At 37.2% G+C, this 20,670-nt stretch overlaps 3 protein-coding genes and 1 pseudogene across 3 annotated transcripts; 2 read left to right on the top strand and 2 right to left on the bottom strand.

Annotated features, from left to right (window-relative positions):
* Positions 1 to 351: 351 nt before the first annotated feature.
* On the bottom strand, positions 352 to 7,115 carry LOC146459083 (ATP synthase F(1) complex subunit gamma, mitochondrial-like). The gene is made up of 8 exons (XM_085089829.1): positions 7,037 to 7,115; positions 6,915 to 6,949; positions 6,609 to 6,740; positions 4,958 to 5,173; positions 3,772 to 3,907; positions 2,658 to 2,728; positions 906 to 1,061; positions 352 to 532 (listed from the first exon to the last, which is right to left on the bottom strand). The coding sequence occupies exons 1-8, from the start codon at positions 7,087 to 7,089 to the stop codon at positions 429 to 431; spliced, it is 903 nt and encodes a 300-aa protein (XP_084945955.1). The 5' UTR covers positions 7,090 to 7,115; the 3' UTR covers positions 352 to 428.
* Positions 7,116 to 7,310: 195 nt separating this feature from the next.
* Positions 7,311 to 11,117, top strand: LOC146459082 (translation machinery-associated protein 7-like). Its single transcript, XM_085089830.1, has 4 exons — positions 7,311 to 7,419; positions 7,491 to 7,546; positions 9,451 to 9,538; positions 10,944 to 11,117. The coding sequence occupies exons 1-4, from the start codon at positions 7,404 to 7,406 to the stop codon at positions 10,976 to 10,978; spliced, it is 195 nt and encodes a 64-aa protein (XP_084945956.1). The 5' UTR covers positions 7,311 to 7,403; the 3' UTR covers positions 10,979 to 11,117.
* A 2,901-nt stretch (positions 11,118 to 14,018) lies between these two features.
* LOC146459081 (uncharacterized) lies at positions 14,019 to 15,068 on the bottom strand (annotated as a pseudogene).
* Positions 15,069 to 15,155: 87 nt separating this feature from the next.
* Positions 15,156 to 20,646, top strand: LOC146459080 (uncharacterized). Its single transcript, XM_085089728.1, has 2 exons — positions 15,156 to 15,497; positions 18,928 to 20,646. Exons 1-2 carry the CDS (start codon positions 15,352 to 15,354, stop codon positions 19,361 to 19,363), a joined length of 582 nt encoding a protein of 193 aa, XP_084945854.1. The 5' UTR covers positions 15,156 to 15,351; the 3' UTR covers positions 19,364 to 20,646.
* The last annotated feature ends 24 nt before the right edge of the window (positions 20,647 to 20,670 follow it).

Here is a 20,670-nt window from a genome sequence, read left to right as displayed (position 1 = left end):
TTGTGAAAAAAGGGTCAAAGGTACCATATTTTGATGGATGTCAGGCAGACTTGGTCACTAGCAAGGGTTTTTGCATCAGTTGAAATTAAAATATGGGACTTTGTTATTGAAAAGAAATTATGCACCATTTAACACACAATGGCTATGCTCTGAACCTTTAAATTGACCAAGGGGAACAGATCTGGGCTGAGGGAACGTTAAAACAGGTTTACAAAGAAAAAAAAAGCCTACCAACTTGTCTTTTCTTATTTACTTTTTAGTTTTCTTCACAGATTTCTCTTTAGCCAGTTCTTTGATTCACCTGTTTCGACTTTCATCTACGTCATGATTACAAATAAAACACAAAGAAAATGTTCTCAAAGAATTGTTTATTTCCAACTGTTACCAACACTAATCAACACTCAGTTTCAATAAAAAGTTTAAACTGTCTAATCTAGAGCAGCAGCTCCTGAAATAATCTCAATCAACTCCTTTGTGATGACAGCTTGACGTGTTCGGTTGTATGTGAGTGTCAACTTGTCAATCATTTCACCTGTGGGAAAAAAAACCACATAGTTTGAAAAGCTCATTCTTATTCCAAAATAAGACAACTTGAAACAAGGGCTATTACTGATTGTTACTCATAATAAGTAATTTGTCTAGTGTTTATTTTACAAATGGTGGATTCGAAGCATCTTAAAGCCATATGCCCTGAAGAAAAACAAACGGATTTTCATTGCTTGTGACGTGTTTCTAAGTTTTTTAAAAATTCATAGTGATGGAACTGACTATAAGGCCACAGCTGAGGTGGCTAACCCATGTGCATGGGTTCAATCATAAACAGAGCAGGGTGCTGTCTCATTTGCTTGACTAGGAAATAACTTCTAAGTTATAATTAGACAAGGAGTATGATTGTAGTAACATACCAGCATTTTTGCTAGCACTGTCCATGGCTGTCATGCGTGAACTCTGCTCACTGCAGGCTCCTTCCTTCATGCCGTAAAACAGAAGACTAGCAAGAGAAAACTCTGAGTAGCTCTGTATTACATCCGAATCAAGATCATCATACGTGCTGAGCACATCTGAAAGCAAAATTTCAAGATATTAGATGAATACACATCAGTTCAATGAAGAATGCAGTTTGGTTATGAAAAAGGAATACAATAATAACTCGATTTCTTGCCACCGGTGCTAATTTACTTCTGGCAGCTGAGGGGAGGGTGCTTATAATATCTGAGAGGAGGCAACTATTATTACAGATGGGGTAAATTTGGGGGTCAGGGATGGCGTAGTGATGAGAGCACTCGCCTCCCACCAATGTAGCCCAGGTTTCATTCCATGACTCTGTGTCATATATGGGTTGAGTTTGTTGTTGGTTCTCATCCTTGCTCTAAGAGGGTTTTCTCAGGGTACTCCAGTTTTCCCCTCTTCACAAAAACCAACATTTCCAAATTCCAATTTTATCAGGATTATTGTGAATCACGATATCATGAGCCTCTGGCTCTGGAGATTGCACAAGCACTCCCCATATTATTATTGACAATTGCTTCACTTTACTTACTTTACTTATTTATTATTTTTGACATTAACATTGGAGTGCATTAAAACACTTTGAAGAACAATAATAGAAAATACAATATAAACAACTGTAAAAACATGAGTTCAGATAGTCAGCAAAACATTATTTCGCTTTTCTTTTCTAAAACACTGTCTTCAATATTACAAAACTTTCAGAATTCAAACAAAACAAAAATGGAAAACCAAATGACAGTAGAACTTTGATCCTGTGATTCCATTACTGCATGGGTCACGGTTATTACTGGATTAGGGGTGGATATGAACAAAATGAAACTCAAGATCCAGAGAGAACGTACAATGCACAAGACAGAAGGTGTTTATAGAAATAGGAGCACTTGTTAACAAAACAACATTCAAGGGAAATGGTCATAAGAAGGGGAATGCTTGTTGGAAGGTGGGTACTGAATTGAATTGTTACGGTATTCTTTTTTTAACTCAGCAGAAAGTAGCTCCCTTAATCCTTCACTTAAGCATCAGCGATGACCAATATATTACTTCTCCTTACAACATTGCCGTTTGATTAAACATTTACCGGTAAGTCAGTAGAATAAAGGAAATAATCATCAAAGATAAAATTCCTTGATTTTTTAGATAAAATCTTCCAACTAGTAACATAAGAAATATATGGAGGACTGTGAGTCCTGAGAATATAGATTATGATATTGTGCAGTTCCAGAAAATATCCATACTCCCCCCATGGAAGGTTTTTGTTTTGTACCCCTTTCCCCTCCCCTTCCACACACACACACACTCCCCCAGGAAATTCTTGTTTAGCTTCACACTTTGCTTCTAAAATTTGACTTTTAACACCCCCCTTCCCCTAGTAATTTCTGATGACCTTCAATGGAGTGGGTATGGATTTTTTCTGTAACTGCACACTGGGGCTGAAAGGGTTAATTCTAATGCAGGCAAGTATGTAGTACTTATTGCATGCTATGGATTTTTTCCTGTTACTGCACACTGGGGCTAAAAGGGTTAATTCTAAAGCAGGCAAGTATGTAGTATTGCATGCTATGGATTTTTTTCTGGAACTGCACACTGGGGCTGAAAGGGTTAATTCTGACACAGGCAAGTATGTAGTATTGTACTAAGAAACTGACCTCCTGAAGCGGCATTTAGGGTGTCAAATGAGAGAAGAGGCTTGGTTAGCGTCTTGTATGACACCACAGACCTACAGAAAAAATAACAAATCAACACATCTGTGGTTTCCAAGCACAATATATGCAGTGAATAAACATTTCATCATAGTGCACCATCTTACAACAGAAAAAGTCAAGGAAAGCTCAGCTGTAATGAACATGACAGAAGGCTGAAATTAGCACAACACAGAAACTCAAGGTTATATTGTACATGTATTGAGGGTTAAACTTCACATCTCATGCAACAATGTTCAGCCATATAAATTACTTTAACTTGCCTTTTTTTATATATATTTTATATTTTCTGCAATAATTATAAAGGGAGTTGACTGTAACTTGTTTTGATCATAGAGCAGTTTCCAATTGAGTGTCGTAAAACCAAAACCAAAGTAATTACTCTGGCCAATCGCAACAGATGTAAACAACACAATGAGCCAATCAGAATTCTAAGCAAATTCATGTAATTGGCCCCAAATGCAGGAAAACGCATGCGGCGAAAACACAATTGGTTTTGGTTTGGATATTTCCCATTGGTTGAGAAAGTGGCTTGAGTTTTCTTAACCAATCACAGACCATAGCAATGCAAATGCAAAAGTACTTTCCACACTGAATCGAAAACAGCTCTACATGTATGTTAAGAATTTGCGTTATAGTATTTTATCAACAAGAGCTCCTTTGTAGCTAGCACAACATGAACTGTGTATCTTATGTGTCTCTGTTTTAGCCTTGAGGCGAACTAGAGTAATACTGAGCAAAATTAAATACTGGAAGAGAGCTTGTTTAAGTAGTTGTTTTGTTGGTTTTTGACGACTAGATATAGGAATATCATTCCAGTAATAGCATCCAATAATTGTTAGGCAAAATTTCCACATATTTATTGTGAAAGGACTAGGATTCAGATGCTGTAGGGAAGCAATTCAAGTGGCGTAATTATGTTGCTCAGGTACTAGGGTTAGGGTGAAATTGGAAGGCTTTGCATCTACAATGTAATCATAAAAAAGTTGGCAGCTATAAAATTTAACGATGTCAGGAAGCTTGTTGTCCTTGATCAACCTAAACATGAGTTTGACCTTACTTGAACCAGTTGTAGTACATCTCTCCCATGTCAAACTGAAATCCACTGTCTAAGATCTCCTGCGCTATAAATGTAGCTTCACAAAACTGAGGTGGCTTTTTGCCAATTTCAGAAAAACTCATCAGCAAGTTGTCGGCTGTGAAAAAAAAAAAATCAGAATCAATTTCTGTTGTTCTTAATAGGTCACAAAGACATGGGCAACAGTGCAAGTCAATTTTACTGGCAATTTTATCAATTTTATTCTTAAGTACATGTGCAAGTTTGTATTCTGTATATACGAGCGTGAAGCAAAAATGTTACAACAATAGTTAAAATTTCCACTGCTTAGTTGGTTCACTGTAGGGTGCCAGTTTACAGACATTCTTTACTGGCTTTTGCTATAACATCTACATATGATAAGACATTCACATGATAAAATAAGTTGAATAACCATATAGACTACTGCGTCCACTCTGAGGACACAGACGGGCCAATGAAAATGTAACTACTTGCTGTTTGCTTTCCTGAGGAGTTTTAGTTTTGAATGAGTAAGACTACAACTTTGTATGCAACCTAAAATAAATCAGAATTGCTGTTTGCTGAAGGCCCGCTAGAAAGTTAGAACAACAGGTCCTGGTTGCTCAAAGAGCTGATAACTCTATCCATCTGATAAAACACTATCCAGCGGATAAAATATATTTTAAGTAATACATTTTCTGATGGACAGCAACTTAATCGCTGGATACAGTTATCCACTCTATGATATTAGTACCAGAGCTGTAAATAACAATCAGATATCAGCCAATATCTACTGCAACTTACACAAACATGTTAGGCAAAATCCCAACTTTGATGAAACAATATCTAATAAACCATGTTTAAAAACCAGTGACCATAGTTTTGTGAATGACTGAAAGTTTCCCTTGACTTCATCTAAATAGTACGATATGCCTTTCTTTCAAGCATTGTGCAGTCCTTCACAAACATACAGTACTTGTCGCCCTATCAAAATGCACTGGCTAACAGCAATTTTCTTCCCTACAGAAGATTATTTGCCACTTTGTTCATCCTAATTTTCCCCAAGACACCTTTGGACTTAGAACAGTAATTAAATCTTTCTGGTTATTACCACACTTAAGACATTTTGAAAGGGCTAACTTACAAAAAAAATTAAAAAAAAAAAAAAACAATTATTGGTTATGCCTACCATGCGTCCTCTGAAAGAGTTGTCTGGATTTTTCTCCACATGCTACAATCTTTGTGTTTTCTCCTTCTTTTTCTGCCAACGTAGCTTTCACAGCTTTGACCAAGTTAGAGTGGATTCCACCACACAAACCACGATCAGATGACAACACTACTATCAAGTTGTTTGGTTGTGTTTTTTCTGCCTCACTTGGCTTGATCTCTACCTTCTCAGACAAAGCTAAAGAGAACAAAAAAGTGAGTAGGTGATAAGTTTTTACAGAAAATTGTGGTTACATTTAACAAAAGCTATCTTTTAGCAAGCCTTGCCCCATCCATCGATAATTAAACTTGACCAAGTTTAACTAAAGGTTCCACCACTTCTCTACAATGTAGCATTTGTCTTACAACAGCCACTCTCGGATTAAGTAAAAGATGACCTTATTTTTAGACTACCGGTACTACACTGTACATTCTAATAAAAAAAAACAAACATTTTATTGGTTGTTGTTTAAGAACTAATCAACAAAGGTTGTTCAATGTTACATCAATCATAAAAGTCAATCAATGTATCTTACTGCGCCTTTTAATAACATTCAGACTCTGAAGTTCAAGATTCAACCACCAGATACGCTTTTCACTGCCATTAATCATTGCAGCGGACCTCTAAGAAAACATTTTTCGGCTCAGCTTTGTCAAAAGGTCAATTTCTTGTGCTGTGATTGGTGGATTTCGATCCACTTTGTCAGTTTCTGATGTTTTGGGGGTCAGCCGAATGTCACTGTATTTACGACTGACAGCCATTACACAACACAAATCGTTAGTTGCATTTGAAGTTCAGAGTCTGTATGTTATTGACAGGCACAGTAAAAAAACAAAAATAGTTAATGGCTGTGCACTTAGACTAAACAAGAACAAATGCTTCTACTTTTATATGCTTGACTAGTACAACGTACAGAAACAAAGATTAAACAGTGCTGGTGTGTAGCACTATGTAATGGGCCCTTTGCAGCTAACAGTCACATGGTACAAAATCCATCATGCTGTGATGCAATCTACACACTACGACATCCAAAACAAAGAAAATTCAAATTTGACTGGAGAAAGTTGCTTTGTTTTGGATGTCCCAGTCTGTAGGTTGCATCCCAGCAAGGTGGATTATGTACCATGTGACCGTTAGCTGCAAAGGGCCCATTATGCTGGGGAAAGTAACTTTAAACATTTAAGTGTTTGCGGTTGTTTCCATATTGTTTCTGAAACATCAGAAAAATGTAAGGGCCGGCGCATTAAATGGTTTGAGTTACTTTTTAACAAATGAGTGTTGTGGTTCATTTTTTAATTTCCTCTGTTTTGTACTCATTATCATACATTCCCATAACCAAAAACAAAGAAAAATAAAAGCAAAACCCAGGACATACTGGCAGAATGTGCATTATGTTACACATTCTCAAGTAAACCTTCGCTAACTTTAACTCCACCAATTTTAAACTATTGCTGTACTGGCTGTCTTAAAAGAAATCTTGTTTCGCTTGCACTTATCTTACATGAATTTTTGTTTCTTCAGAAGTTCAAGATAACCAGAGTCTTCTGTCTAGATTGCATTATTTAACTTGTGCACAAGGTTTGTAACTATATTCTAGGTTTGGACCATGTTTAAATCCAGCTACATAACACACCTGAGGCACCGGCTCCATAAACCCTTGCAGGTCGCAGTTCTCTCTCTGCTCTTCCAAACTTGGCAGCAGACACCATCTTCATGGATTTAGTGATCTTCTGGATATTCTTTACACTCCTTAATCGCAAGGAAACTAAAAAAAGCCATGCGTTAACACGCTGCAGAATAACCCTGCCACTCCAAGCCTTATTAACTAAAACCTGATTAACAATTACGTTTTGAAAGGCTAACTATAATTATATAAACTTGCATATAACAATGAATGCTTAATATCACATCACAGAAGCAAGATTAGCTTCAAACTTACTATCTTTCAACGTTGCCATGTTCCTTACTCCCGGGCTAGAAAAGAAAAAAAGTAGAAAAAAATCAGTTGAACCTCAGAAGCTTCTGTTCACTTACAATAATACAAAAGAACCATTTACTTACCATGATGCTGGCCGAAAAACAGCCCCACGGAGGAAGACCCCGTTTGCCGCCATCTTGAATGCCTGTGACTCGCTGCCGGGTCACGTGGGTAATGGTAGGTACTTCATATATGGTAATTATATAATAATTACCATATATGAAGTACCTACCGGTAATTCGCTCCGCTGACCATTCGACTAAATTTATTACATGGTCATTACATGAGGTCTGATTGGTGCAGAAGCCAATTGACCAATCAAAAGTCTTTTCATAAATGACCAATTAATAACGCAGGCTCAAGTTTAACTGAACACGTTTTGGAAAATTTACAGTAAATTTTAGTGTAGAGTTGTATACAAATTCTAGTGTTTTTCTCCGTAATCTTGAAATGTCTGGACGAGAAGGTAAAGTAAATAGCGTGCTTATATTTTAAACACTTTATTTTGTTCTCATGCTTAATCTGTATTTTGCGAAGGAGGCAAAAAGAAGCCGTTAAAACAACCCAAGAAAGAAAAGAAAGAGATGGACGAGGTAAGATTGCATAAAATTGGTTTGATCAGTTCGTCGTGAACAGTTACCCCATTTTGGATCAGCCTAGTTACATGGAAGGGACGACTTAAGAATACCCAGCCGCTTGATTTACATTGCTCTGATGGCTTGAGGTAAAAAGCAATAAAATGATTTCCATTAGGGAGAATTTGACATCAGCTGTTGATTTGGCTTTCGTTACTTTTAAGGACGGTGCCAGCCTACCAATAAAGAAGTATTTTTGTGTGGTTTGTGACTATGCGAAGAAAGCAGATCTTTGCAACGGCTATTGGAATCTAAAAAGAAAATTGGAGGTAACCGCGTATTTTTTAGAGATAATTAAGTAACAATTATTCTGAAAAACAGTAAAATACAAAGCAGTGTATGGCGTTTTATTTCCAAATTGAAGCTTTATTATCTCTGAAAAATGCATGGTTACCCCTTTTTCTTTTTTGGATACCAAGAGAGTTGCTAAGTTCTGCTTTCTCCGCATAGTTTTAAACGGTGCAAAAATATCCTTTTATTAGTAGGCACCACCCGTAGGAAACCTGAGTACAGTGTATCTCAAGATGCGCAGAACATTTGCACAGTAACAAAAGTAGGCACCGTCCTTAAGGGACTCGTTTTATGTAGAGAAAACATTCTTTAAATGCACACGCAAAATGGCGTGGTTGTGTGTGCATTTAGACAGTGTTTTCTCTATATAGCGTGAGTCCCTTAAAAGTAATGAAAGCCGTTGTTTTGGGGTGGGGAATTTGACACTGTATAGGTGGATGGCATTGCTGCCATGTTGGTGGACAAAACAAAAGAAAATTTGCTCACATGGTTTGCATAAAAATGGAAGTTAACTCCCAGAGGAGAAAAATCTTATTGTTCCTATCCGCCATCATGGCCGCCATGACGTCACATACAATCCTCCAATGGCAGGGCTTTGGAAGATAAGTTGCCTTGACTTGACTTGCACACTTTTGTCAACATGAAAAACTGGGATGCAGGGCTTAACAGAAAGATACTTTTGGTTTTATCATAGTTAATTGAGGGACTGGTTAGGAAACCTTGCCATGAAAACAATAGTGCTGCAATTTATGTTGGAAGGGCCATGACCGTGCACACTCCTTTGTTTTAACGTTCACACCACAGTTGAATATCTTAACAAAAATGTTTCAATTGGTCAGTTGCTCCAACACATTCCAAATTTTATTGTTGTTTGTGCAGGCTCAAGGCCAAAAAGGCAAACAAAATCATATAACAAAGAAGTTTGTCAAGTTTCATAACCATTGCCTTTAATTAACTATGGTTTTATCAACAGTATTGATAAATAAAGGAAATTTGGCCACTGTAAAGATATGCGAGTGCTAATGTTAATTCTTCATCAGAGCAAATTCATTCTGACAAAGTGCTTATGCTTGAAATGTCAGCACTCAAATTTCTTTATGATGGCCACCTCTGTTGATCAAACCGAACATCCATTTCTTAACAGGCAGGGGTTCTTTTGTTCACATACAATTTCATATACGCCAAAATCAATAAATAGGCCATTTCCAAGTTGCTATTAACCTCATTACGGAAGCAAGGCTAAGTACAAAGCTTTTCGTGTGAATTTTTTTTTGTATGAATAAAAGACTGATTTTCATAATAAAAACTTTGCACTTAACCTCACTATCATAACAAGGTTCAAAGCAACTCTGAAATTGCTTATTACAAAAACAGTGCATTGGGGCAAGACTCATGCAGTCAAACATATCAAAGTATCACATGTTTGTCAGGTTGATCCTGAATTACAGACCTGATTATTTCCAGAGGATAACCAAAGTCGGATAAATTTTCCTTTCTTTTTTTTTGCTATCAGACGTTTGTTTTGGCCAGAAATGAGATGGCAAATGTAATTTGAGATTTTTATTCTTTAGGATGAGGTTGCACACAAGCAGAAGTTAAAGGATGAGAAAAAAGCTCTTGAACAAGCCAAGGCAAAAGCCTCGCAGAAAGGCCCCATGGGTAGGTCAATTGGCTGATGCTTTATGTATCTGTCATTTCCAGCAGTGGCCAACCAACCCCCCCCCCCCCCTCCCCCCGGCCCCCGCCCCTTCCTGGGCCAAATTCTAGGCTTTAGGTTTTTCTGAAAACAAACCAGCAAATACCCACAGCTGAGACAAATAAGCCATTCAAATGCCACTGGGAACATGAAAAAAAATTGATTATTTTGTACTGGGCTTATGGGCTTACCTTCATTCTAATGAAAGTTAATTCAGGCTAAACTAAGTCTTAAATATGTGTTATTTCCAGTTATGCTTTCTGTGACCCCTTTAGAGTTTAGACATTGGTGAACACAAATCTAATTTCTTTGCTGGTGAATATCATAAAAAAAAAACGAGAGTGCTATTATGAAAAAATCACAAGGTCGTCAAAATGAAATGTTGAAAAAATTATGCCTCACTAATGCTCAGCTAGGAGAGGTGGGACGGTAGATGGGCAGTGTCACAATTGAAGGGGTGCCTGGAAAAAAGCCCTAAGTGACTTCTGATAAATTGCTAGATTCTCCTTCCAAATTTCCTTGCATTCGCTTGTGAGACAAAAGGAGAATTTGACCTTACGTCAAAAGTCACTTAGGGCCTTATTTCACGTACCCCTTCAATTATTGACTGATGCATCACTGTCACTATTTCACTTTGACATGCCATCATTTCTGCAGTTGTCAAATATTGGCAAGAAATGATACTTGCACAATAGCATTCAGGATCTAAAAAAAATTCAAGCGTTGTAAACTTTCAATTCCTTTGCAGAATTTTTTTTCATACATAGACAAGTAAAATGCCATTAAGTTTCAATGATGTCATTTTGATTATTTCCAGCCTATTATTATTATTATTATTTGAAAAAATGGCCCTTCTATTTGAAAAGAAATTCCCAATTAATGTAAAGGTCCCTACATCACATTACAGTCAATTCACATCACGCGTGACCAGTATTTTTAAAATTTGAACAGAGTTTTGAAATTTACATGTCAGTTTTGAACATTGCCAGCGAGATTTCAAAGTTTCCATAGAAATTTCCCCAGTTTGTTGATGGTATAAAGCTATGAATTTTTCTTTATGTTACAGAATACTTGGGAAAAAAATTGGGGGTAACATCTCTCAAAATATAAAGCAATGTATTGGATTATTTCCTAAATTGAAGCTTAATTATCTGTGAAAGATGCATGGTTACCCCCAATTTTTTTTTGAGATACCAAAAGCATTTGGCAAGTTCTGCTTTCTCCGTATAGTTTTAAACTGCACAAAAATATCCTTGTATTAGTAGGCACCACCCATAGGGAACCGGAGTATCTCGCGATGCGCAGAACGTATGCGCAGTAACAATAGTAGGCACCGTCCTTAATTCCACTTTTTCGATCGTTTTTTAGGAGGTGGTGGGATGAAGAAATCTGGAAAAAAATGACACCATTGTCTTCAACATCAGACACATGAGAAGGAAGAGCGAAATAACCCTGTACAGAGCTTGTATGTTCCAGTATATACCAACACAACAGTTTTAGACACGTAATAATTCAAAATAAACCTAGTTTCTTTTCTAAGAATTGTATTGCAATGCATGTTACTCTTTTCTCATACACTAACATTCTTTCTGCACTCATCGTCATGATTCCTTTTCTCCCAAGAATGGGGTTTGGTTGGTGGGCAGTTCACATTGGTGATTGTGTGACAAGCCCCCAAGAAAAAGTGATTGCTTGACAAGTTCAAAGAACACCTCTATTGGAAATTTTACAATAACAACATCAAAATTCTGATACTTTCCTCCATTCCGGTTCTCTTTCAATTTACACAAGAGACTTGATACAGGCAAGTGAATATTCACTTTCCCAGGTATTTGCAACTTGAAATAATCGACATTGCTGTCATTATAAGGGGTATAGAATGGTCCTTGAAAAATAATGGGTCTCGGCAAATTTTCGGTGGGTCTCGAAATCTCGATGTCTCAAACTGGAGTCTCGGAATCTCAAGCTCGTTAAAAATAAAACGGGTCTCGGAATTTCGCATTTTGAAATTTGAATCTCGGAGTCTCGCAAACCAAGCGAAATGATACTCTTAAGGAAGTCGTACATTGAGTCCAGGGGTGGCAGTAATCCCGTTTGCTATATCTGGGCCCCTGGCTATATAGATATGTGTGGCACCAAAGGGTATGGTTTTTGATCCACTTTGGTCCAAAATAGAGTGTAGATTTCAACTATTATGACTTGAAAGTGTGAAAACGGATATGAATTTTGAAGAAACAGGTATGCATTCTCAAAACCAGGTCTGAAAATGGGTATGACTTGTCTGAAAAGGGTACCGGAAAATTGCATAATGTTTGTCTGAAATAGGGTCACGGTTTAGAGAATCAAACGGCACACCTCCACCAAAAATCCTGAGAAGTATCCTTTGACCGCCCACCCCCACCCCACCTTGCTCCTCCCGTCATTGGTTCAACACGAAAAATTCCACATGGCTAATTGTCATATGGATTCTACTTCATAAACTGTATTCTGCTGTTGCGAACTAAATAACAGCAGAATACAGTTTATGAGGTAGAATCCATATGAAAATTAGCCATGTGGAATTTTTCGTGTTGAGCCAATGACGTCACTTCCTATAATTTGAGCCTTAACTTCCGGAACAAGGTCAAGTAATGGCGGCCATGAAATCTCGAATAAAAGGTTTAAAAAAAATACTTCCAATCGCCGTAAAGGATTGAAATTTGGTAACATGAGTAAGAAGGTCATGTTCTACACGAAAATGCAAAAAGGTGGAAAATGAAATTTTCGTCCCAGGGGCACTTTAATAACTCTCAGTTGTTTTGTTTCCTGTGTTATTCACAGTCTACACACCTTGCACATTCCCTACGTCACAAATGATAAACCACCTAACACTTGGCGTGAAGATGATTACAATGGCTTCGATTCCTACTGGACCTTCCCAGCCTTCAAGGTCACTTTTCTTTTGTAGCCTAGTGCTGGTGACCTGTTTATGCGGGTTAAATTCTATCCTTAATGGCAATTGTAAAGAAAAAGTTCTCCGTTGAATGGTAGGCACAAACTCCAAATTTAATCCCAATAAATAAACGGGAAAATTGCAAACAACAAAGTGTGAAAAGAAAACTACAAACTCTTGCAAAAAATTAAAAACCTTGTACGCGTCAACAAATCGTACGCACTCGAAATCCCCTCCCCTCCCCGCTCTTCCTCTTCCCCGAGAGCTTGCTCGCAGGCTAATATTAATTTTAGTGGGGGACTACTTGAATGAGTTTATAAGGTTTGCGCAGTTACGTTTTAACTCAAAAAAAAAGTTACAATTAAAGACATTAAAGGGGAAGTATCATGGGGTTCTTGATATCTTTTGTTAAAAATGATGAAATAAGACCTTCAATCAGCTGCCATAATAATTCTAGAATGACGAGAGGAACGAAATCAACTCAATTCTTGAAAGAAAAAACTCGTGATCTGTTCTAGCGCATTTTGGAAACAAAAATGCGAGAACTTGAAAAACATTAGCCTAATATTTTTCAAGTTTCAATCGAAACCGGCCTACCCTGTCTCTGGCCAGAGGCACTAATCGACAGTTTTATTGTACTGGAGTGATAATTTTTAACAAACTTGACAATTATTTTGTTGTTTCTGCTAACTGTCAAACATTTTTGGGTTTTGAAATGACAGCAAATTTTTGTGATACTTCCCCTTTAAACATCACTCTGTTGTTATTAAATTGCATGCTTTAGTCATTGTATCCCGCGAAAACATAATGATAATGATAATAATAATCAATATTTTTTAATAAAAAAATGGAACGAATCAGCTATAAATATGACGGAATTTGTTAAAAAAAAGTTAAATAAAATTTAGTATTTTAATATAAGCTCTACTTGACTAAAAATAAATAAATAAATAAATAAATAAATAAAATAAAATAAGCATCTCTAAAATGGCCCCTTCTGCAGTTTCAATGTCAATGTCCGCGTTCTTGATCGATGGCACGTTGAATTGTTCGTATTGCCCAAGAACCTCTAAGACAGACGAGTGCAGATCTTATTAATAATAATAATAATAATAATAATAATAATAATAATAATAATAATAATAATAATAAAGATAACAATAATAAGAATATAAAATCTTTATTAAAATATTCCACACAAATTGCTATTTACAAGTTACCTGTAAAAGTATATAAAAAGAGCTATTAAAAACCTATTTACAATTCATTTCGCTTAAAAAAAGATAATATTTTTAAGCAAATTTCAGTTATAATTTTTTTTTAATAATAATTATTCTTTATTAAAATATTCCACACAAATTGCTAATTACAAGTTAAAAGTATATAAAAGAGCTATTAAAAACTTATTTACAATGATTAGCTATTAAAACTTATTTACAATTCTTTTCGATAAATAATAATAATAATAATAATAATAATAATAATAATAATAATAATAATAAAAGGCATGCAATAAAATTCAATAACATAATTGGAAATCAATTTTTGCACACTATTTATATCTTGACATGGATAACAACTCAAGACATTCTCAGTTTACATTGCATTATCCAGCCTAAAAATGCAAAGCTTATAAAATTACAACGCGATATTCTTCTTCTCTCCGCTTCTGCTCTTTTTCCTACTTCATTTCTCACTTTCAATAGTTTAAAAAGCGTCGAAAAGTTAATAAAAAATAAATATATAAAGACTATCTAAAAATAATTCAGACTGGCAAAAAAGTCACTACTTAAATTCTGGCTTGCGCACTTTCCGATGTAATGTCAATGTCAGACATATTGGCTACTCTTCTCTTTCTCCTGGTTCCTCTGAGACACAGCAAGGTTGATCGTAGAATGGCAAAGGATACCTTCGCCCTTATCCAAGAAATGGTTGTAGCGTAGTCATCTCCTTTCTTTAACGCAAGTAGCTCTGCAAGGCGGCTATGGAATCTCTTGCATTCATCGCCCATTCCACTTGTGCTTGTAAAAACTAGTGGTGTGAATGACCCTTGCTCCACTTCCAAAACCCGCCTGCTGTATTCTTCTCATTTTCATGTAGTTGGAATATCTGTTTCGGAGACATTTCTCGATACGAATCTGCGTTTGGATGGCACACCCGAACATCGAAAAAAGCAGATTGCTCTCTGTCCCAAAACCTGCGAGCGTGAGCATCTAGTCTGGCCTCAGGCGCTTTGTTTGCGCCTCTATTTAACTCTTCCCCAGTGATCCCTTGAAGGACTGGCTCTATCTCTACGTCGGTGCAAACCGTGCGCAACATTTCCGCTTCTAAGTCCCTAATCTCATTGTGCCTCTGAATAATCAGCCCCCCATACCGGCAGACCATAGCATGGTCAACGGTAAATAAGTCCCCACATGTGCACATGGCCGGTAGGTCAGCGATCTCCCAGTCGTACCTTAGTTTGATTGCATCTCTGAATTCTCTTTTGTTCAAGTTAAAATTCATCTCCTTTATCGGGATCACTGTCAACCAATTCGAGGCTCCTTTCTCCGTAGCTAGCTCTACCGATAATTATAAAACTAATAATAATAATAATAATAATAATAATAATAATAATAATAATAATAATAATAGTAATAATAAAAGTAGTAACATGATAATGTTATATTATACCAAGATTGATAGACCAGCCATTAATAGTTATTTGTAGGAGTTTTAGACTTTCAGACATCTAGACTATGACTTTTATGTATGTTTATATATATATTTTATTGATTTATTCACGTGCTATTTTAAGTTTCGCTTGGCTCGTAGGTTACGCTATGCGTCCTGTGTTGTTTTCTGATGCTGTGCATACAAATAGTTTTACTGCGCATAGTAATAATACACAATGTGGGCAGCTGTGCTTACATGGAGTACTTCTGTGATGCCCGTAATTGTAGCACAGATTTTATCAAGAAACTACAAAACGAACCCAAAGCAAATTGCAGGTAAGATACTCGGGAGCACACCTGCTGAGAATAACGGCAATTGAATTTTGAAAATATAACTTTATTTCATTTTTGAAACTTTGCGATTATTTCAACTCGATCAACGTTCACAAAAATGGCGAACAATCCAGAAACCAAATTGGCAGCAGTGGCGTACAAGTTAAGAAAGAAAATGAAAAATTCACCGTCGTCCGTTCGTTGGCGTTCTCCATAAACCTTAAATGTGGTCATTTCACGTTGTTGTTTTGCAGAGGACGGGAAAGAAATATACCAAAATTTAAACGCACTTGCAGGGTGATTGTTTTTGCTCATTAAACCTATGTTTTTGTGGCGTTGTCATTGCCGTTGCCGTCGTCGTTGTTTAAGCTCCCCGATAGGGAGCTTAAGCAACGACGACGGCAACGGCAGCGAAAACGTCACTATAAAACCGAAGTCGCGTTTTTTCAAACGTCGTCGCGATTATCCCAAGTTGCTTGTCAAATGTAGGTGAAATTTCCTGGAGTTGAATTCGTGGAGACCGCACCCAAGTTTAGAGAGAAAAATTCGTCGTCGTGTGTTTACGTCTTCCACAAAACGTCCCATCAAGAAATTTCACGTCCCAGTCGTGCAGGGACGGCAAAGAAATGTAGGAAAAAGTGTAATGCACGTGCAGAGTTGTTGTTTTGCTCATTAAACCTTTTGCTTTTTTGACGTTCTCGTTGCCGTCGCATTCGTCGTTGCTTAAAGCCTGGTTTACACGTACGACGCAAGCATAAGCATAAGCATAAGCACAAGGATGTTTACACGTGCGATAAGCTTAAGCATAAGCACAAGAAACCTACATGTAAACCGGTGTGACGCAAGCATAAGCGCCTTGTGCTTGCGCTTGTGCTTATGCTTGCGTCGTCCCGGTTTACACCTACGACGCAACGACGCAAGCACAAGCACAAGAGAATGGAACGATTTCCATTCTCTTGTGCTTGTGCTTATGCTTGCGTCGTTGCGTCGCACGTGTAAACCGGGACGACGCAAGCATAAGCACAAGCGCAAGGAAAGGAAACTGAAAAACAGTGATAAGTTGTACGCCTACAATCTAGTTACTCATGCGTTGCCATTTTCCGCCATGTTGGAATTAAATCTCGCACCAAAAGGCACTGAGCCCGGCCGCGCGATTGCGCCAAATTTGTTAGCTTCCGCGCTTGCGTATGTCACGTTATGCTTATGCTTGTGGCACGTGTAAACATCCTTGTGCTTGTGCTTATGCTTATGCTTATGCTTGCGCCGTACGTGTAAACCAGGCCTTAAGTTCCCTATTTCCGAGTTGCTTTGAACCTTTTTATGAAAGGGAGACTCACGGCGTGCATAAATTCAAATGCAAACAAATTCTTTCATTTTTGCACAATTCACTTAGCTTCACTTTCATAGGCTTAAAAAACATGGAAATGGCCTGTTGAGTGTCGTGTTCCGAGTGTCGTGGTTATTACTTTAGGGTAATGAAAACCGACGTAAATAGCGCAAGGAACCAATCAGAACTCGAAGAAAATACATATAACCGGCGCTAATGCAATGTACTAAGCCTCATACAGACAGGCAAACAAACAGGACAGTTCAGTTGCACAAATTTTAAAAGTATCAGTGAACAGTGAATAATGATAGAATGAATTACACCAGTGATAGAAAATTAATCTCCAAGATAAATCTACAAAATCATCTTCAAATGGAAGAACAACTTTTCCTGCTTAAGACAACGCGGAAAAATCAGGCTAAGTGAATCAGCCATATTTTCACATAGGATCACTGGACTGTTCTTTTATCTGAAAGGAACAACGTAAGTTAACGTGTACCTAGCTAAAATCTTGTTTCTACACATTTACTTTTGTTTTTCTTAGTCTTTGGTAACACTTTTCTTTAAAATATTCATATTTCCCTACGTTCACGTGGAAACTATCATTTTCCATTCTTTTCAAAAGGATGGCGATCGGAAGGCCAAATAAACCTAAAAAGGAAAGAAAGAAAGAGAGAAAGAAAGAAAGAAAGAAAAACGAAGAAAAATAAACCTAAAAAAGAAAGAAAGAAAGAAAAACGAAGAAAGCCAGAAACACAACAAAGCAAAACAACCAAGCAAACAAAGAAACAAAGAAAAAGAAAAGAAATTTACTTTTGTACGCGCACGTAAGGTCCAAATTAAATGAAACTTTGAAAAAGTTTGATTTTGATAGCCTGTGAGAATGGCCAAGTTTTCTTTTCTAACATCCAAAATCAGAGAGATGTCTTATCCTTATGACTTGTACCTTTAACATACTATAGAAAAATAAGTGATCTTGTACAGGTGTTTTTTATAAATCTTTTTGCCAAAACGTCAATCAATTAGACGCGTTATATAGTTTCTTATGGGCGGTCTCGCTCCCCGAATCCGCTCCAATTCTAAAACCACTTTTCAGGCTTCATATTTTCATAGAATTGTAAAACTCTAGATCTGAATACTGTGTGTAACGTTGCATTCCCTGAACATTTTGCCAGCATAGATATTTTTTTTTAAAGTGCCCCTAACCCTTCAATTTGTTTTCTTTTGGTAGATTTCCATATCTTTCAAGAACTCATTTTCGAAAAAATCTTTGAGAAATATTGAGTTCTTCACAGATATGGAAATCTACCAAAAGAAAACAAATTGAAGGGTTAGGGGCACTTTAAACGTTTTCTACACGTCGCGAATGCTACTTTGTTGGACTCCACGTATGATATTGACATGCCTTGTACATGGTTTCTTGCAAGAGACTGCCCTTGCCACCATGTTAAGCTTAAGATTTTTTAATGTTTCTTATATGTTTTAATGATGTTTAAGGGGTTGCCCCTCGCATGGCTCTTGTTGCTATCAGCCTTGTCTCGCCTAGCCTGCAATGCAGGCGTATTTTTGGAGCGGGAGCGCTGAATAATCCTTCGTTGCTGTCATCTTGGGCGAGGAAGCGCGAGAGGGCTGGAGGGAGTCAAAAGTGACCCTAAGGGAGAGGACGACTGGCTGAGAAATATAGGAGGGGGGAGGGGGAGAGAGGTCTCATTTCCTGCCCCCTCCCCCTCAGCCTCCTTCAAATACGCGAACTAAATTTATTCAGTTCAGCGCTCGCCCATGAAAAACGCCTGCACTGCAGGCTATGTCTCGCCTATCCTATCTAATTTACGTTGTCTTATTTATTCACCTTTCACAACACAATGCGTTGCCAACTTGAATATACATAGTTGTTTCTTTAGACTTAATCTGTTTTCGTATTTACCTACCTATTTACTTATCTGTAGTTTTTACTGTGTGTACTTTCCTCTTCTCTTACTTATTATCCTGGCCCGCCTCGATTAGCACCGCTATCTGCGGAGCCAGGGGATAAAGGATTTATTGGCAAATAATAAAATATTGTTGTTGTTGTTGTTGTTGCGCAATACCCTTTTAATCACTCATTTTTTTCTCGTATTTCTGTTTTGCTCTTTGTATTTATTTTGTATTTAGACGGATGTGTCCAATAAAGCTGATAAAAAAAATAAATAAGCTAGTTAGTCTCACTTCTATTTATTTTAAACATCCCTTTTTTCATCTACTTGTTTTCAACGGGGAAAACGCCAAAGCAAAGAGGTGTGTGAAAAATCTGCTTGCATGTAACTGCACATTCCTGGAGATAATCCAGAAGATGTTTGATACGAGTTTGAGTGACTACAATCCTTACTGCGCCAATAATCGAGACCCTGGGGCGACCGGAAATTATCAGTGTCATGGCGACAAAAGGAATCCGACTTCCGCCACCGCCAGTCGCAAGTCTAGTGTTCTACAGGCTCTGTTCTTTCCTCTCCTTATTTGGCTTTTCTTTGTTAGGCAATCAACGAATCAAATATTTTCAGTGTAATTTCCTCGTGAAAACATTCTTGTAACGCCATCCTAATAAGATGTCTCTAAGTGAGAAAGGTGCTCTGGAAAGCTTCAGCTCCAAGGAAAACAAAAAAAAAATCAAACAAAATAAAAAAAAAAAGGAAAGAATAGACAAGAAAGAAAGAAAGAAACAAAGAGAGAAAGAAACAAAGATGAACCAAACAAATAAACAAAGAACGAAATAAGAGATAGATAGATAGATAGATAGATGGATAGCTTTATTAAGTAAAATCATTGCAGCCCCCTGGCCGGCTGAAATACGACTTACTTTGCAAGGGAACTAAAAATTATCTATAAATATATGACAAATATTATAAAAACCGTAAATTACTAATAATTACGATTACTCATGTTAATGATCAAAACTGTTCGCCATAATAGAAGTGTTTTTAAACCTATTTGTCTTACAATAGTTTAAAGTATCTCTAGCTACGGGTGCAATAAGTAGACTCATTCCGAGGCGGCACCAGATCATGGATCTTGTGGCTTTGGTCCCTTACAATTTGCTCAAATAGAGCATTGCTCAAGGCCTTCCTCCTCTCGTACAGTGACGTGATGTCCAGAGCTACTAGGGCCTCAGCATAGGATAGGTGGGGATAGTACGAAAGAAAGAAAAGGAAAATTAAAAAAAAAAATAGGAAAACTTTTGAAACATTTTATCAGGATGGTGTTTGGGCTCTTACTTCACACTTTATGCCAGTTGATATCTTTGTTTTGAGCATCTTCTTGTGGCATAAATAGCACCAGAATGCTGGCACATAAATTTTCCTGTTACTTGCGGTAAAGCCATTTGAGACAAATGAAACCTAACTGAAAAGAAAGAGATTTTTTCGTTATTTGTCTAACCAACAGAGACCTGGGGCAAGGGCTTTCTAGATGCGCTTATCTGACAAGCAGCATCGATAAGGGGACAAGACTTTGAACATTTTCGAACTATTTCCGAACAGGCCATCGAAATAAACCGTTGGGTTTCCTGACACCTTACAGTCAAATAACCAATAAGTATGTTGTTGTTAACTGGCGACAGACCGAGGCTAAATTTTCCAAGCACTGACTGTAAAATCCCATCAAAGTTCGTGCGATAAAAGTTTACACACACATACGTTAGCTAAAAAGTGAGAAAATTGAAACTTCAGCATACTTTTGTCGCCTAGCTAAATCACTGAAAGTTAAACAGAAAATTCACTTTTTATGTGATTTCTAGCGTCAACACTTCACAACTATTTTTTGAGACTTTCAGATCTAAGGAAATCACTTCACAGACAATTTACTGATTCTTTTTCT

Source organism: Pavona decussata, unplaced genomic scaffold (assembly GCF_977016875.1).
Source record: "Pavona decussata unplaced genomic scaffold, jaPavDecu1.1 SCAFFOLD_223, whole genome shotgun sequence".
NCBI lineage: Eukaryota > Metazoa > Cnidaria > Anthozoa > Scleractinia > Agariciidae > Pavona > Pavona decussata.
This window is presented reverse-complemented; position numbering and strand designations above follow the sequence as displayed.

What these genes read in the sequence shown, in the direction of transcription:
- LOC146459083 (XM_085089829.1), bottom strand. Translation starts at nt 7,089, where the DNA reads ATGGCGGCAAACGGGGTCTTCCTCCGTGGGGCTGTTTTTCGGCCAGCA. An exon ending in TTATGGAGCCGGTGCCTCAG is followed by an intron (nt 5,174 to 6,608) that starts GTGTGTTATGTA and finishes TGTTCTCTTTAG; the next exon opens with CTTTGTCTGAGAAGGTAGAG. An exon ending in CAGTGCTAGCAAAAATGCTG is followed by an intron (nt 533 to 905) that starts GTATGTTACTAC and finishes TTTTTCCCACAG; the next exon opens with GTGAAATGATTGACAAGTTG.
- LOC146459082 (XM_085089830.1), top strand. An exon ending in AAAAGAAAGAGATGGACGAG is followed by an intron (nt 7,547 to 9,450) that starts GTAAGATTGCAT and finishes TTTATTCTTTAG; the next exon opens with GATGAGGTTGCACACAAGCA. An exon ending in CTCGCAGAAAGGCCCCATGG is followed by an intron (nt 9,539 to 10,943) that starts GTAGGTCAATTG and finishes ATCGTTTTTTAG; the next exon opens with GAGGTGGTGGGATGAAGAAA.
- LOC146459080 (XM_085089728.1), top strand. Translation starts at nt 15,352, where the DNA reads ATGCTGTGCATACAAATAGTTTTACTGCGCATAGTAATAATACACAAT. An exon ending in GAACCCAAAGCAAATTGCAG is followed by an intron (nt 15,498 to 18,927) that starts GTAAGATACTCG and finishes ATCACTCATTTT; the next exon opens with TTTCTCGTATTTCTGTTTTG.